General features: G+C 42.0%; 1 protein-coding gene across 1 annotated transcript in view; it reads right to left on the bottom strand.

The window, feature by feature from the left end:
• Positions 1-15,678, bottom strand: part of LOC121294766 (A disintegrin and metalloproteinase with thrombospondin motifs 7-like) — a 55,195-nt gene extending 39,517 nt beyond the window's left edge. The window contains exons 1-8 of the mRNA XM_041218843.1: positions 15,279-15,678; positions 14,313-14,662; positions 11,699-11,897; positions 10,500-10,696; positions 9,289-9,372; positions 7,177-7,301; positions 4,561-4,710; positions 2,548-2,691 (exon numbers count right to left, since the gene is read on the bottom strand). Of these exons, the coding sequence (XP_041074777.1) occupies positions 2,548-2,691; positions 4,561-4,710; positions 7,177-7,301; positions 9,289-9,372; positions 10,500-10,696; positions 11,699-11,897; positions 14,313-14,662; positions 15,279-15,411 (1,382 nt within the window). The 5' untranslated portion in view covers positions 15,412-15,678. The remainder of the gene's footprint in view (positions 1-2,547; positions 2,692-4,560; positions 4,711-7,176; positions 7,302-9,288; positions 9,373-10,499; positions 10,697-11,698; positions 11,898-14,312; positions 14,663-15,278) is intronic.
• Between the last annotated feature and the right edge of the window lie 369 nt (positions 15,679-16,047).

Here is a 16,047-nt window from a genome sequence, read left to right as displayed (position 1 = left end):
GTGGACACAATGTGAGGTGGAGTAAACATTTTTAGTCTGAATGCTGTGAATTTTTTAAGGTCCTGAACGTTATATGCAGCTGCTACTCATACTTTCAGTGGCAAGTGTGCTGTGCCGTGAATGGGAGCCTCTGTGACGTCTGTTAAACAAAACTGTACCGTGAGTATAACAGGACTTGGAATCCTGCTGAGAGTGAACGACATTCCGCTCTTCATAAAACGCAGCTTAAGTAAATCACTGAGAAGTTCGGTAATGCACGGCAAACCTCCGCACAGCACAGCAAATGCAGGAGCGTGGGAAAAGCATGGGAAACAACAGTACATGACAAATGTAACCTTTTCGCTGCTGCTGTTTTTCTCAAGTCAAAATCAGTTCTTTCGTCAGGCCAACACTAGAGGAGTGGAGGGTAGGGAACACTCCTGCTGCTGTCAGCTGGAGGGGAGACGTGGAATCCTGGTCAATGCTGGAGGGGAGACGTGGAATCCTGGTCAATGCTGGAGAGGAGACGTGGAATCCTGGTCAATGCTGAGGTTTCGCTGGACGAGCTCCAACTGCGACAAACAGTGCTCTTCCTTCACTTTGGATGCCAATTAAACAACAGACATGCAGAGGAGGAACTTATAAACTTCATTTGTTCCATAAAAAAAAAGCTGGGAAAAGTGCCAATTCCTGATTGTTTATATGGGTTCAGTTTGTTATTCCTACTAAACAGCGGACAATCTGCTTCTTGTTAGGGTGTGTTATATTTCTGACTTGACAGCACCCACTGTTGCTTTTAAACACAGGTTTATTCCAAGTGTCAAATTTCACTTTTTTGCTCAGCTTTACTCTTCAAGACCTCCATACCCAAGGGAAATGCTTCCTAAGAACAGGGCTTGGGGTGAACCCAGAGTGCAGGAGTATTCATTTCAGATGGAAATACAAATAATCTGAGATCGTGAGGAACGGTATCCAGATAATCGCTGGTGATGTGATTTGGAGGTTCTGGTCCTGATTTAACCCTGTGGTCCCTGGAAAGCTCAGGATACTGTATCGCAGTGTACACAGGACTGTTTCATCCAATACTTACATGCTCCTTAATTGGCACCATACGCTACACTGCTATTTGTTAAACACTAAGGCCAACATTTATTACAGTACTTTGCGAAGTGGAAACAGTCATTTAAGACTGCCCAAAACACAAGGTTAACTCACATATGTTTTCATTTGTGAACAGCTGCTGCAAAGGCAGGAGTGCTAGCTCAGAGGCATACTTATATATAGGTGGGCTGCAAGCATATAAAAAGGGAATTGAGTTGAGGTGAGTATTATGAGTTGACACAGCTCTCTCAGCATTGTGGGGGGGCTATCAACACTTATTTCAGGCATGCAGATTCCACAATCAGTCACGTCAAGAAAATATAAATATATATATACAAAATAATTAGCTAAATTCCCTGCATGAGACTAAACAGGGTATGAGCAGCCAGGATGATCAGAACTACAGCAAGGGAAGAGCAGGTTACTGGCTTGATTCAGGACATCATTCCTTCCTTTATATTTGCCAAGAACTCTGTGGTTGTTATCAAAAATAAAACAGATAAGTGCAGTAAAAATTATAATGATATATTTGTTTTTAGATGTGGCTCACTTTCGTTTATAGCATACTTTTAAGCTCTGTGAATGTTTTTGTTAGTGTTGCTTGTCACAAAACTAAACACCGTCTAAACAGAAACCAGCAATACAATTGCTCTGCAAAGCCACATGCATCTCCCAGAAGAACACATGATTCGAGGTGCTGTGAGACACCGTGGATCTTCCTGGAGGTAAAGGTGTTGAGACTGGCAGTGGGCTTGTATTTGAATTGGGTAATTGCATTATTAAATTGTATACAGGCTATAACTTTCTCATATCGTTGTAATCATGCATGCCTTTTTCATTACTGCCACATTTTGTTACATGATTTTGTAGCGGTTTAACAAACCATGCAGCTATCTAGAAAAAAATGAACAATTTATTAATGATTCATTTTGAATATTATGGCTATTTTGTTTGATCCTATTATTTTCTTTCCTGATATGAACTATACAGGGAGGATGTTCTGCTATGGAAGTCACTGCACCGCAGAAGAGGATCTGTGTCATGTGCTGGTTCCCACAGCTACTGCAGCCAGCCATGGTGCGATTACTGCAGGGAAGGTGATGTCAAAGAGAGCCCAAGGCAGTTCAGGTGGAATCTCTGCTAATCTAGTAATCACTGAAGCAAGGGGAAACAACAAGTTATCTGTGCATCTTCTGTTGCGGATCAGCACATGCATTTGTCTCCTGATCAACAAACAGAAAACAGCTGTATAAGTTACTGGTAGGCCCAGTACATAAGGGTCTGATATCAGGTAAAAAATCCCCCATAAACAAGTGTAAACCAGGTAACTCACACACATAACAAATCAGTGTAAATATCTCTGCATTAATTATGCATTTAATTGCATTTCCATTTTAACAGCTCATTACCGTCTATATAAATGCATTTTCTCATGACACACAAAGAGGAATGGAATCGTGCACTCACTCGAGGAAGCGGGTGATGTACTCCCGGCTGCAGCGAGACCAGCTGGGCGGGGCGCTGCCGTACAGGAGCTGTGGAGACATGATGAAAGGTCTTTTCCCAATCGGCTCACAGTCATTCCCGTTCCCATCATGCTGAATCCCAAAGCTGTGGCGTAAGAGCACAGGTCCCACAAAGAGGGAAAATGAGGGAAATCTCCGAACTAAACAAATAAAATGCTTTGGTTTCCGTCACTGACACAAAACATGAAGTCACTGGACAGGAATGCTGCCTTAATGTGTTTTGCAAAATGCACACAGTAGGATAGTTGCAGATCATCATGATTTGAAACTTCAATTGGAACTCATATTAATGTATAGCAAAGTCAGAGCTGCAGCATGCTATCACACAACATGACTCCGTGGGGCAGTGATACTCACTCGCCACTCTTTCATTCGACTGCACTTCAGCACCTTGTTCCAATCAGGCTCTTAATCATTGAATTGAGCAGTCCAGGGGCTTGCTCTACCCACGTCTTTCATTGCTAAATTGTTGAAGGTGTTCATTCAAAGTAATTAAGATTAAGATCTAGATTGGAATGGACTGAAAGAGCCACCATTGTGAATCACTGCAGTAAGGTCACAGTGTGTGCTAGTGGTGCTATAGACGTGACCTTAATGCCGGGAAATGACAAGAAAAGAAGTATGTGTGAGGCTGAAAAGGATTCATGCTGCTAACATTTCTCATTGTTTGCTGTTGCTGCATCCTGTGCTCTATGTATTGACACTGTAATCTGCATTGTTTTGATATTTTTGTTCACAGGAACCTAGCAGAGATTGCAGTTCTGAAACACGCTTTTTCTCACACTTCTGTCTCAATAAAAGCCTCCCACCCTGCAGCTCTCAAGTTGTTTACACAATGGCTGTGGTTGCAGGAGGTGTTCATTGAGAAACGCAAGTGGAAATGTGACTCGGAACACAACAGGCTCCAGCACAGAGAAAGGGAGGTGAAATGCTAAGCCTGTGTGGATAGATGTGCCAAGACATGTGGATAAGAATATCACAAACAATCACAATTACAAAAAGAAGGAAATTGGAGCTATATTGAGAGCACAGGAGGGAAAAACAGTTAGCCTTGAGGGATAGAAGCTGAGTTGACTACCTCTCCCTTGTTAAAGAACACAGACCTGGCCCAAGTGCTTTATTTATTAATAGTTTTTTTAATGTTTTGTTTGTTTCTTTGTCTTTAACAGTTTTTTGTTGTTGTTGTTGTTGCTAAAACAAAATTGAGCACAATGAGTTTTCTGAAGAGGCCTCTCAGTGTGGAGAGCAGTGTGTCTCTCAGCTATACTCTTCATCTTCATATTATTTACAATGACCCCTTAATCTGCATAATAATAAGCGGAAAATATAATGTTACTGTTCATTATAACTGGCCCTCAAACCATCTATCCTTTCATATTATTATTATTAGAAGAAGAAGAAGAAGAAGAAGAAGAAGAAGAAGAAGAAGAAGAAGAAGAAGAAGAAGAAGAAGAAGAAGAAGAAGAAGATCAGCTAGTGGGTTTGCACATTTTCCACATTGTGAGATTAGTTAAGCTCCAGTATTTAAGCAGGGCTTTTGTTCTGCTATGATTTAGTTTACTCCTACAACACATGGACTAATGCCCTGAGAGGCTGTATTGAATAGCAAAGAGGGGGCTGGTCCTTGCAGCTCCCATCAGCCCTACCCTGAATTACAATTCTAGTATTCTGGGCTCCCTGTAGTTGGTTTGTGAAAAAGAAACAGAATAGAAATGCAACTGGAGTGTCCAGAACACTGCTCTTTAAAGCAGCAGCAGCAGCAGCAGCTATGCTTCCTGTAGCTAGTACCATTATGAGCTGAAACACGCACTTACACTATTGTTCTGTCAAAAACCTTTTAGCACTCCCTTACTAGAAACATTTGAGTGCTGGCATGCTGGGTATGATAGTACTCTTCAGCTGAGGTATCTCAAGCACCAGATCTCAGAAAGGTTGAAAAGTGCAAAAGTCTTACTTGTGCCCGAGTTCGTGTGCCACGGTGAATGCCACAGGCAGTCCTGTGTCCTCATTGATGCTGCAGCTGCGGTGAGGCTGGCACATGCCCGACACATGGGAGAGACCCAGCGTCTCGCAGGGCCTGTTCATGGCAGCGCAGATGTCTTTCCTGTGTAAAATAGACAGCTGTATTTGTCATATATATCCTTTATATACCTGCCTGCCTGAAAAGCTCAGGGTGGGAGAATTTCCATTTTTGGTCAGTAATGGGTGATATAGAAACAACAGGCACTCGTGTGTGAAAATGTTAGACCACTTTGTGCTTTAATTAGGCATCTTAAACAACTTCAAGTCTCATGCATTTTAACCTTCCTGGCTATGTGTTCCTCTTACTATTTTAAATGAATTGCATGTGCGGCCTATTAAAGTCATCAATTCAATTAAACAATCACCAATTCGCCTATTTTGACAGTTTTCAGAGTGGTTTGACTTCATATGCACAACAAATCAGAACTGCAGAAGCACTGGGGGGTTCTAATAAATCTGCACACTAATGTACGCTATATTAATCTGAGAGGACTCAGAGCTGCAGAAGCACTGGGGGGTTCTAATAAATCTGCACACTAATGTACGCTATATTAATCTGAGAGGACTCAGAGCTGCAGAAGCACTGGGGGGTTCTAATAAATCTGCACACTAATGTACGCTATATTAATCTGAGAGGACTCAGAGCTGCAGAAGCACTGGGGGGTTCTAATAAATCTGCACACTAGTGTACGCTATATTAATCTGAGAGGACTCAGAGCTGCAGAAGCAATAGGGGGGTTCTAATAAATCTGCACACTAATGTATGCTATATTAATCTGAGAGGACTCAGAGCTGCAGAAGCAATAGGGGGTTCTAATAAATCTGCACACTAATGTACGCTATATTAATCTGAGAGGACTCAGAGCTGCAGAAGCAATAGGGGGGTTCTAATAAATCTGCACACTAATGTACGCTATATTAATCTGAGAGGACTCAGAGCTGCAGAAGCAATGGGGGGGGTCTAATAAATCTGCACACTAATGTATGCTATATTAATCTGAGAGGACTCAGAGCTGCAGAAGCAATAGGGGGGTCTAATAAATCTGCACACTAATGTATGCTATATTAATCTGAGAGGACTCAGAGCTGCAGAAGCAATAGGGGGGGTCTAATAAATCTGCACACTAATGTACGCTATATTAATCTGAGAGGACTCAGAGCTGCAGAAGCAATAGGGGGGGTCTAATAAATCTGCACACTAATGTATGCTATATTAATCTGAGAGGACTCAGAGCTGCAGAAGCAATAGGGGGGGTCTAATAAATCTGCACACTAATGTACGCTATATTAATCTGAGAGGACTCAGAGCTGCAGAAGCAATAGGGGGGGTCTAATAAATCTGCACACTAATGTACGCTATATTAATCTGAGAGGACTCAGAGCTGAAGTCCATGTGCTTTATACAAAACTTTAAAGCTGCAATGGGAAGATATGTAGGGTTGTGTGTTAACCACACTAACAGAGTGAGGGTAGTGTTAGCGTGCAGAACGCAGGAATGGGCTGGAGCTGCAGTCGATGAAGGGTTGTGTGTTAACCACTCTAACAGAGTGAGGGTAGTGTTAGCGTGCAGAACGCAGGAATGGGCTGGAGCTGCAGTCGATGAAGGGTTGTGTGTTAACCACTCTAACAGAGTGAGGGTAGTGTTAGCGTGCAGAACGCAGGAATGGGCTGGAGCTGCAGTCGATGAAGGGTTGTGTGTTAACCACTCTAACAGAGTGAGGGTAGTGTTAGCGTGCAGAACGCAGGAATGGGCTGGAGCTGCAGTCGATGAAGGGTTGTGTGTTAACCACTCTAACAGAGTGAGGGTAGTGTTAGCGTGCAGAACGCAGGAATGGGCTGGAGCTGCAGTCGATGAAGGGTTGTGTGTTAACCACTCTAACAGAGTGAGGGTAGTGTTAGCGTGCAGAACGCAGGAATGGGCTGGAGCTGCAGTCGATGAAGGGTTGTGTGTTAACCACTCTAACAGAGTGAGGGTAGTGTTAGCGTGCAGAACGCAGGAATGGGCTGGAGCTGCAGTCGATGAAGGGTTGTGTGTTAACCACACTAACAGAGTGAGGGTAGTGTTAGCGTGCAGAACGCAGGAATGGGCTGGAGCTGCAGTTGGTGGATGTTGGTATTGAAGCAGTCACAGTGGATCCAGGAAGAAAGAAACACTCTGCCTGAGACAATCCAGGGGGACAGAGCACCGTGTTTGATGGACAACCCTGCCTGAGACAATCTGGGGGGGGGGGGGACAAATAATCCTAAAGCAGTGCCCGATATCATGTCTTAAAATGAAAATAAATGTTTGTGAAGGACATGTTTTGTTTCAAAACTGAACAGCTGAGGCCTATGTGTAGCTAATGAAAACGCAAAGATGTGTGGGATTATTTATCTTAGCTGTAACAACCTCAACAATAGTCCATTGTATCATCTTCCCACTTGGATTAGTGTTTTAACTGTGCATATAGTAATTATTAGTCTGCTGCCATGACTCTGCATGGATTTCCAGTGAGGAAACTGAACTCTCTAGTAACCATAGCTGGCATTGCCGTTAACCCTTCCCTACCTGGTGAGCAGCACAGCCACGTCGTGGTGTGTGGGGTTGCCGTCTCCCTTCATGTTCAGGCTCTTCTGCCACTTGCAGAAGCTGGAGAGGCTGTTGTCCGCGTGGTGGGTTATTTTGAGGTCCTCCTAACAAACAAAAACAGCGTGAGGCACTCAAAGCACTGGAGAGACTTGTTTTGTAAGTAAAGGTTAAGGAGCAGGTTTCCAATGCAATGCTGAATTGTATTAAAAATGGGAGGGTTGGTTTGTTTCAAGCTATACTTAAGTGTACTTGACAGAAGAATTAGATTACACTCTTCCAAGTTTAATAGGGCAGCCGAATGATCCAGGATAGCAGAGTTGGCAGATTCTAGACCACACAGCTTTACTATTTAATGCTGCATGTCTTTCTTCATTGTACCAGACGAACCAAGCAGAACATGCAATCTAATCTGTACTGGGGCACTGGAGCAAATAAACTTGTTTATTTGTTGGGATTTAGATAGTCGTAGGTGGTACATTTTGGAGGAAACATTTCATTCACAGAGTTCAGAAAATGACAGACGTTGAACTCTGGCTCAAATTAAACAAAGAGAGTCTAAGAGAAGCCGTGCTGGTGCCAGACACCTGGAGGTTGTGCGGATATACAAATCTGTTCAACAGCTATGGCAGCAAATAGTACATAAATTTAAAAAAAAGGATGCATATGTGTATTTTGTGGTAATCTTATCACTTATTGTCAAAGTGTTGGATGCTGCTGTCTTCATTGTGCTCAGGAATTCAATTCCCAAAAGCAGCTTTGTACTGCCATATAGAGCTAAGAAAACATAAAATGCATCTGATGGGCTGACATTGCAAATGGTGTTGAGCAGGCTGATTAACATGAGGCGCTTTTGTAATGTTCATTCTTGTATAGCCTGAGCCAGGAACGGCTGTCATTAAGGTACAGTTGAAAAGGAGAGGAGAAAATGTGTTTAGTTATAATTCCCCCAGATTGTGGAACTCATTGCCCTTTTCCATTAGAGACCGTCAATATTATTAAGTCAAGAGACTTACTTTTATAGTTTTACCTGGCTTTCAAAGGTAATTGTTTTTATTTATTTTATTTGCTTATTTTTATGATTTATGTTGTTTTCTCTATCATTATTAATTTCTTGTTTTCTACAATTGATTTCTTTAGGCTTTTTATTGTTGTTATTATTTTATTATTATAATTATTTACTGCTATTTTGTAATTTTGCTACTTCTTGATGCTGTATACTTTTGTTCTGTATAGCTCTTTAAGATACTGTGATATGAAAGGCGCTTTACAAATAAATGTTAATAGAATTAAAGCATACGGTTTGCATTAGTAAAACCTCATCTGTGCAATGCATTAGCACAATGCATCAGTAAGACCTTATCTAGAATATTGTGTTCAGTTTTGATCACCTCGCTACAAAAAGGATATTACTGCTCTAGAAAGAGTGCAAAAAAGAGAGACCAGATTTTAGGTTTAAAAGGCATGTCATATGCAGACAGGCTAAAAGAATTGAATCTATTGAGTCTTGAACAAAGAAGTCTATGCGATGACCTGATTCAAGCCTTCAAAACTCTAAAAGGTATTGACAATGTCGACCCAAGGGACTTTTTCGACCTGAAAAAAGAAACAAGGACCAGGGGTCACAAATGGAAATTAGACAAAGGGGCATTCAGAACAAAAAATATGAGGCACTTTTTACACAGAAAATTGTTGGAGTCTGGAACCAACTCCCCAGTAATGTTGTTGAAGCTGACACCCTGGGATCCTTCAAGAAGCTGTTTGATGAGATTCTGGGATCAATAAGCTACTAACAACCAAACGAGCAAGATGGGCCAAATGGCCTCCTCTCGTTGTAAACTTTCTTATGTATAGTACGTAAACCATGCCACATACCACTTGTATCAGTGGGCATCAGTCAAGTGCATGCATCAATAGTAGGGACTAAAACTGGGACCCTGTCTGACAAACAAAGAGAATGATGAGCTGAAAGATGAGATAAGAAATTAGTGCCACCATCAGCACCTGTTTATTCAGCTACTGAAGAGCAGTGCATCACAGTGAAGCAAACAAACAGACAGGCGGGTGAACTGAAAACACAAGCTCCTCTCTCACCTCGTCTTCCTCCAATAAAATCAGACGAACCACCACAATGTGGATGGAGTTTCCAACACTGGCATCATGGAACAATCCTGCAACCTAAAAAGCAAACAAAGCCATGAGGATCAGTAATGTTTTTTTATTTTTTTTAACTATATAGAATTCCCCTTGTAATTAATTCTCGTAACCTTGTTTAACATTTTCTTTTAAATGGGGGGGGGGGGGGGGGGGCTCCATACTGCTTTTAAGTATAGGGTTTGGTTGCTGCTTTATAACAGGCTAAACTGTGAAAACATGGAGAAAAATGCCATCCCCCCCCCTCTGTTCTTTCTACAGAAGAGTTGCGTTGGCCTTTTTGTATCCAGGATAAGAACTCGAGAGTGTCCATGGCAACCACAAGACAGGCGCCGGCAAATATAAATTGTACCTCACAGTTTGACAAATAGACCCACTCATCTCTACATTACATGTTCTTGACAGGGTGCTTATATAGCACAACTTGTTCCACGGTTCCTCAGATAATTCAGGGACATTGTTTGTGGAATCGTCTCTTTAATGTGTATAGGGCCAAAATGTGACTTTTTTGTTCCCAATGCTATTAGGATATGCCAAGCTGGCTATGTGGTTCATGTGGTTTACTTCCAATTTCCAATCTGAATCAGTGACAGATTCCCCCCAGGTAAGAATTCAGTTGCATTTTAGAACAGAACATTTGCCAGAAGGGATTTTATTTCCAGTTATCCTAGAAACTATTATCTGAATGTAATGGCCATGCAATATTTAAATTTAACATGTATTATTATTATTATTATTATTATTATTATTATTATTATTATTATTATTATTATTTACATGTAATTCCTTAGAACAAGTGTGCATCATTCTTTATCCCTGCTATAGTCTGCAGAAGTTCAGCTATGCAAAGATTTTATCATGGTCCAATTAGAGCTAAGAATAACGTGTTCACCTCAAAACACAAGACTATAAGGTTCAGAGAAGAGCCACTCCTTAAAGGGCTAAATATGAAGTATAGAAAATTCAAAAACTTGAATCAGCTTGGCAGTTTTCCCCATTTAGAAAAGCCTTTATTTTCCCAGTGCTTGCAGGGTTAACCATTTGGAGGGATGAGATGCTATAAACCCTTTTCTTTGTCACTGTCATAGAGCAGGCTGTACTGAATTAAACAATGCGGTGCACACAGCTGAGGAAGCCCCACATCAGCTCACCATGTTCATGACGGTCAGCACATAGTCCTCCACGTGCTCGCTCCCGTGGTACTCCACCATCTTGGTGTCGGCCACCACCAGCGTCTCCACCCACTTCTCCTTGCTGATGGAGCGCTGGCGGATTCGCCTGTGCCGGCGCTGCTTCTGCTCCCACTTCACCCGCCGCTTCTCTGCCATCTCCCAGCTCCTCCTGGACTCTGAATACGACAGAACAGCCTTTCAGGACTCAGACAGACTGCAGGACGTGACTCAGCTTCTCTCGCTGAGGGACAACAATTCAGCAGTGAATCTCTTGATTATCTACCTGCTCATTAATATCAAGCACATTTTCTTAATCCAGTCGAGCTTTCCGCGAGATCGGACAATGGCATCCCTTCCCAGCTGTCTGTGTGTCTACCCGTGACATCTAGCCTGTCCAAATCAGACCTTTGTTCTAACCTTGTTTTGTAACTGCCTCTCTTCTTTGTTGAATGCACAGAATGTTTTGGAAAACCAATTTAGAAACTGTCTGCCTCTACACATCAAATAAAAGTCTGTATTTTTTCAAACCTGTGATCAGAGCAGAGTGCAATTTAAATAGAAGAGCTGTATCGTTCAGCTGAGCCGGCTTATTTCGATTTCTATAGGCAGACGGGTTAGGTAAGTAATTTAGTGCTTCTCATGCTCCTGAATACATGATGCAAATAATGAATGAACCCTAAGTGCCTGCCTCTCACCCAGCAAGGCACTCTCACACTATCAAAGCTCACTGAAACTGAAGACAAACACAATCTATATTGGCAGATATATCTATATGGCAGCCCATTCACAACTGGGATAGAATGGATGACACAAGGAAGCTGTTTGGCTGATCGCCAACATTGCCTGGATCGTTAAATTAAGTTAAAAGTTCAGTCTAACAGAAGTCTTTATACAAAGGTGATTTAACAGGGGAAACACAGTCACCATATACATCCAGGAGGAAAATACAGAAAAATACAGATATACATATTGAAAACAAACAGTGGATATACTTGTATGCTTTTGGTGCCATGGCAACTACACTCACTTATTTCTATTTATATCCACTAATGTGTTTGTGCTGCAATTTACTACATAGTTAATGATTTAAGAGTCTACTATTCCTTTCTATCTAACCCTTCAGGCATCCTGGTATTGATTCTATTTGTCCATTTATTTTGCTTTGCTCTCTACAGTACCCTTCACTCCACAGGTCCCATTAACGGGGGAGTCCTCGCTGACGCTGTTCTGGCGTTGGGGCTCACTCCCTCTCTCGCCGCCCCTCTCAGCGGCGTGCCGTTTGTATATGGCATGCGGCTGTGCTGCTCCATCCTCCTGCTCCTCTCCTCCCAGAGGTTCAATAAAGAAGTCTTCATTGGAAAGCTGGAAAACACCCATCTAGAGGGGAAAGCAGCACTCAGGATAGAAGAAGCAAAGCACTGCACTTGTATAAAAAGGGATGGGCAACAGGCATCTCTAACAAGAGCTCCTCCAGCTAGCCTGTTTATTTATCTTAAGACTTATCATCACTGTCAATTGAGAGAGAACAAGTGTGTTTACATCTGTGTGACACCTTGATGTAAAATAAAGGTATTAAACAAACAATGAAAACAAATACAAGTAGCCTCAAACTTATAAATACTGCAGTTGATGTTGAAATGAATGATACATTGTAGAGCTGGTATTGGGTGCCTAGATTTCAAACCTGCCCAATGCATTCTTTAGCTATCTACTTTAATCTATTTACTGACCCTTAACTATAAGGTAACCTGCAGGCTATTTTCTTGCTCTGGTTTTCTATCAAGACTAAACGACTCTGTGCACAAGCCTGCTAGCTCACAGCACTGATCCTTAAAGAACACACTGGTACAGGTCTGGAATATCAGCCATCATCTTAACTAATGTATTCATCTTGTTGTTTAAAAACACTTTGTATCTCTTTGTCTGGTAACTTTTTAAACTTTAAAGCACCCATGTCTTCTCTCCAGATAGTACACCAGATGTAACCATTACCTGCTCCTTGCAAAACACATGCCCTACCTTTAGAAACGTTTGCCACAGTAAAAGCACAGCAAAGTGTAATAAAGCACAGTGCAAGCATGGTAAAGCATAGGTAAGCATTGAAAAGAAAACAGGGGGACGGGATAATGGTTACACTCTGGTGTAACCATTATGTCCTAAAGGAGCCCTAAAATACTCAGAACTGGATCTACAAAGCTGTGCTAAGCACCAAGACATTAGTTAACAGAAGTGCTACTTAAGACCTGTGCCAAGCTGCTCTGTAGCTGACAACCGATAATCCTGGCTTGGGAAGCCGCAAGTGAACAAAGTACTGCTTTGGGATTTGATAATTTCATTTTAATAGGGTTGCTGTTACACACAGACGCTTGTAATCTCTGCTCAGACAGGATGGTCACTAACTGCTTGCCTTCACTGCAAAAGCTCTGTAGCCTTTCCCAGAGATGGGAATCGACACTCAGAAATGTCAAGTATAAGGGATTTATAAAGTGGCTTTTTCTTTTTTTTTGCACTGCACAGCAGATGGAAACTCTATGCAGTGCTATACTGTACAGTCATTCAACACAATCGTATCTATACTCTAAGAGCTGTCTCCGCTAGCCTGTGTAACACTGCTCACACCTGGATTAAGCTCTTAACAGCAGGATGCAGACTTTCTCAGCGTTTCAAATCTCGACAGTGAATACCCATTGGCAGGCTGTGGTTTTCAGTGATAAGTCTTTTTGTTTCCACTGCCAAACTTTCTTATGCTGTATTCTGAAAACTTCTGCTCTCTGTTAATTTATCCCAGTGTGGGCTGGTGTTTAAATGAGCCCAGATGTCCTTGTCTTCAGGCTTCTGTTGTATTGCAGATGTTGAAATCTATTGCCCATAATTCGAATGATTGCAATAAGGGGTATTGGTGTAATTTATATAATGTTGCAGCTGCTGTTGATGCACTTCAGGGTAGCATTCATTCAAATAACCATTTCCACTATAAATCATCCTTTCTCTTGCTTTTGCTTTTTTTTATTTATTTATTTTTAGCAGTATGCCAAGAATGTGTGTTTAAAAGGGGTAGATAAGGTGAACAGTGTCTTTTTCTAGAGCACTACTCTGCACCTGGTTAATATCTGTTACCATGCACAATACAGACCCATAGAGGCTTAAGAAAACATTCCTGAACAGGACAACTATTGAAATGCGTCTTATTAGTCAACACTCATAATACCTGCAGACGGGATATTTTGCACAGAACTTTTAGTACAGAGAGGCTAATGGACTTAAATTTAATGTGCTTTTAGCTGGGAGAAAGGGCTTTAGAAATGTAAATGAAATTGTTTTTTTTTATTTGGATTCACCATTAACAATGTGCTAGTCCAATTATTTACTCTGCATGAAATGACCATTAATGTAGCCGCTATAATGAAGCTCGCTGTGCATCATGATATAGTGACCTTGCAGTGTGCATGCTCCAGTCTGTTAGATTATGCAAGTATGATATTCTGGGTGTGTGTACATACAGGGAAGAGAGATTGATAGACACTGAGACATATTTATTTTATTTTAGTTTAGTTTATTCATTTTGTGCACAGGCACATATTGTCAAAGTTTTACTCCGGTCTTTAATGAACTCCTAATGTAGAAAAAGAGAAAGATGCATGTTCAGAAAGTGATCCTTGTAAACACCTGCATGAATATGTCTTTGTGAGCTAGGGTTAACAAACACCACTAACAGAAGGTGGGAGCGTGAACACAGAGCTGTGAGTGCCATGATATCAAAACCCTTGACAGCGCCGGGACTATGCTACTTACCAGTCCGTTGCAGGTACTGATAGCTGCCTTCCCAATGGTGGAAGCCTGGCCCTGCACCTCTCCAATGAACTGACAGGAGGAATGGCTGTGGGTTCGAATCTTGGCCCCAGCCAGGCCCCCGTACCTTCTCTCAGAGACGAAGCCGGGAGCCAGCAGGTGGGGGTTTCTGCTCAGGTTGAAGAGCAGGTCCTGCCCGCTGTACTGGAGCTTGAAATAAACTGGAGTGCTGCTGCTGTCCTGGGAGCTCAGGTCCCGTCTGAGAATCCTGCTCACGCGACGGGACACAGAGTGGGAGACAAACTGCCCAGCTTCATCCACTCTAACAGGGTGGACAACTTCAAAAGGGGTCCCTGCGAAGAAGAAATAATACAAACTAAAGTTACAACAAAAAAAAGGCATATCAATGCTGGCGATCTGTGCTCAACCAGGCATGTTTATTGTTTTTAACAATACCCTTTTTAATGGCTCTGAGCATTAATACAATAATGCAAACGTAATGCCTCTCCTCCTAGCGGCTGATCAGTTAATAACACCGACATCGGCGTGAGAGCCGTACTTACCTGCCCGCTACAGCGCTTACGCTTTGGTTGAATGGTAAAACGTTCGTCTTTGACCCTTATGGTTTGCGATTCTCGTCCATTCCCTTACCTTCCTAGTCACAGCAATAGGCTGAGGTGCCACTTATCTCTAAAACCTATAACAATAACTTTCCTAAAAACTTTCCTTTTTCTTTACACGGCGCACAAACGTCTTCAGTTGGATTAAGATTCAACTTTCCCGTATTTTAAAGATTATTTTTGGTGAACGTTTGTGACTATAGTGGATGACAAAGAAACACTAGTAACGCGTTTCATTTGTTTTATTGTCATCGGTCAACATTGTTAACTATCTGTCTATCTAAAGTTTTAATTTAATGACGCCCCGTTTACCACCACTGTTTACAACTAGGCAGAAGAGTTTACAAACCTTTTCCTTGTGTGAATCTGTATGTCGTGCAGCTGCCCAGCACTGCTAAAATCCCTGAAAGTACCACCAAGAGAGAACATGTCTGTCCAATAAAACGAGAAGCCCAGCTTCTGCAGCTCGGAGGGTTCAACATGTTGCACCAAGAAAAAGAAAAAAAGGTAAAATAAGATCCAGTTCGGTGCGTTGAACCCCTGTGTAATAATTTCACAAAAGATGCATTTTTAAAAGCTTTCGCTCAAGATAAAAATCGTTATCTGTGCTGCTGTACTGTTCTGTCGCCAGTGTAGTGTCGTTAGCAGAGCCAAATTCAAGCTGTTCAACCCACTTTTATCAAGTCCTCAAACTTGTGAATTCCCGAGCTGAGTGACCGCAGAAGGAATCCTTGGCTTTGCACAGTAGCACTGGGACCAAGCCCGGGCTAATTAGCATAAACCTCTTGAAAAAAAAAAACCACCAAACGGAAGGGGGTTTAGCTACTCTTATCGGTTCCCTACTGGCTGCAGGCGGGTCGCCCGAGTATCTGAAGTTTGCATGTACTTTATGTCGTTGGGAACAACCCTTTCTTTTCCCTTTTCATTCCAGCAGTAATGCAATCAACGACGTTTTTACAAACAGGTTAACATTATCAAGACCCCCACGGTGTTAGCTCCTGGTTACTGGCTAGAGGGGGCAGAGCTACTACTATCACGGTGATGCGAAATGTTTCTTTAATACAGTAATACAATACATTGCATGGAAAAGATCATTCCTGTCTGTGTCGTCTAGTCTG

Source organism: Polyodon spathula, chromosome 19 (genome assembly GCF_017654505.1).
Source record: "Polyodon spathula isolate WHYD16114869_AA chromosome 19, ASM1765450v1, whole genome shotgun sequence".
In the NCBI taxonomy this organism is placed as follows: Eukaryota; Metazoa; Chordata; class Actinopteri; order Acipenseriformes; family Polyodontidae; genus Polyodon; species Polyodon spathula.
This window is presented reverse-complemented; position numbering and strand designations above follow the sequence as displayed.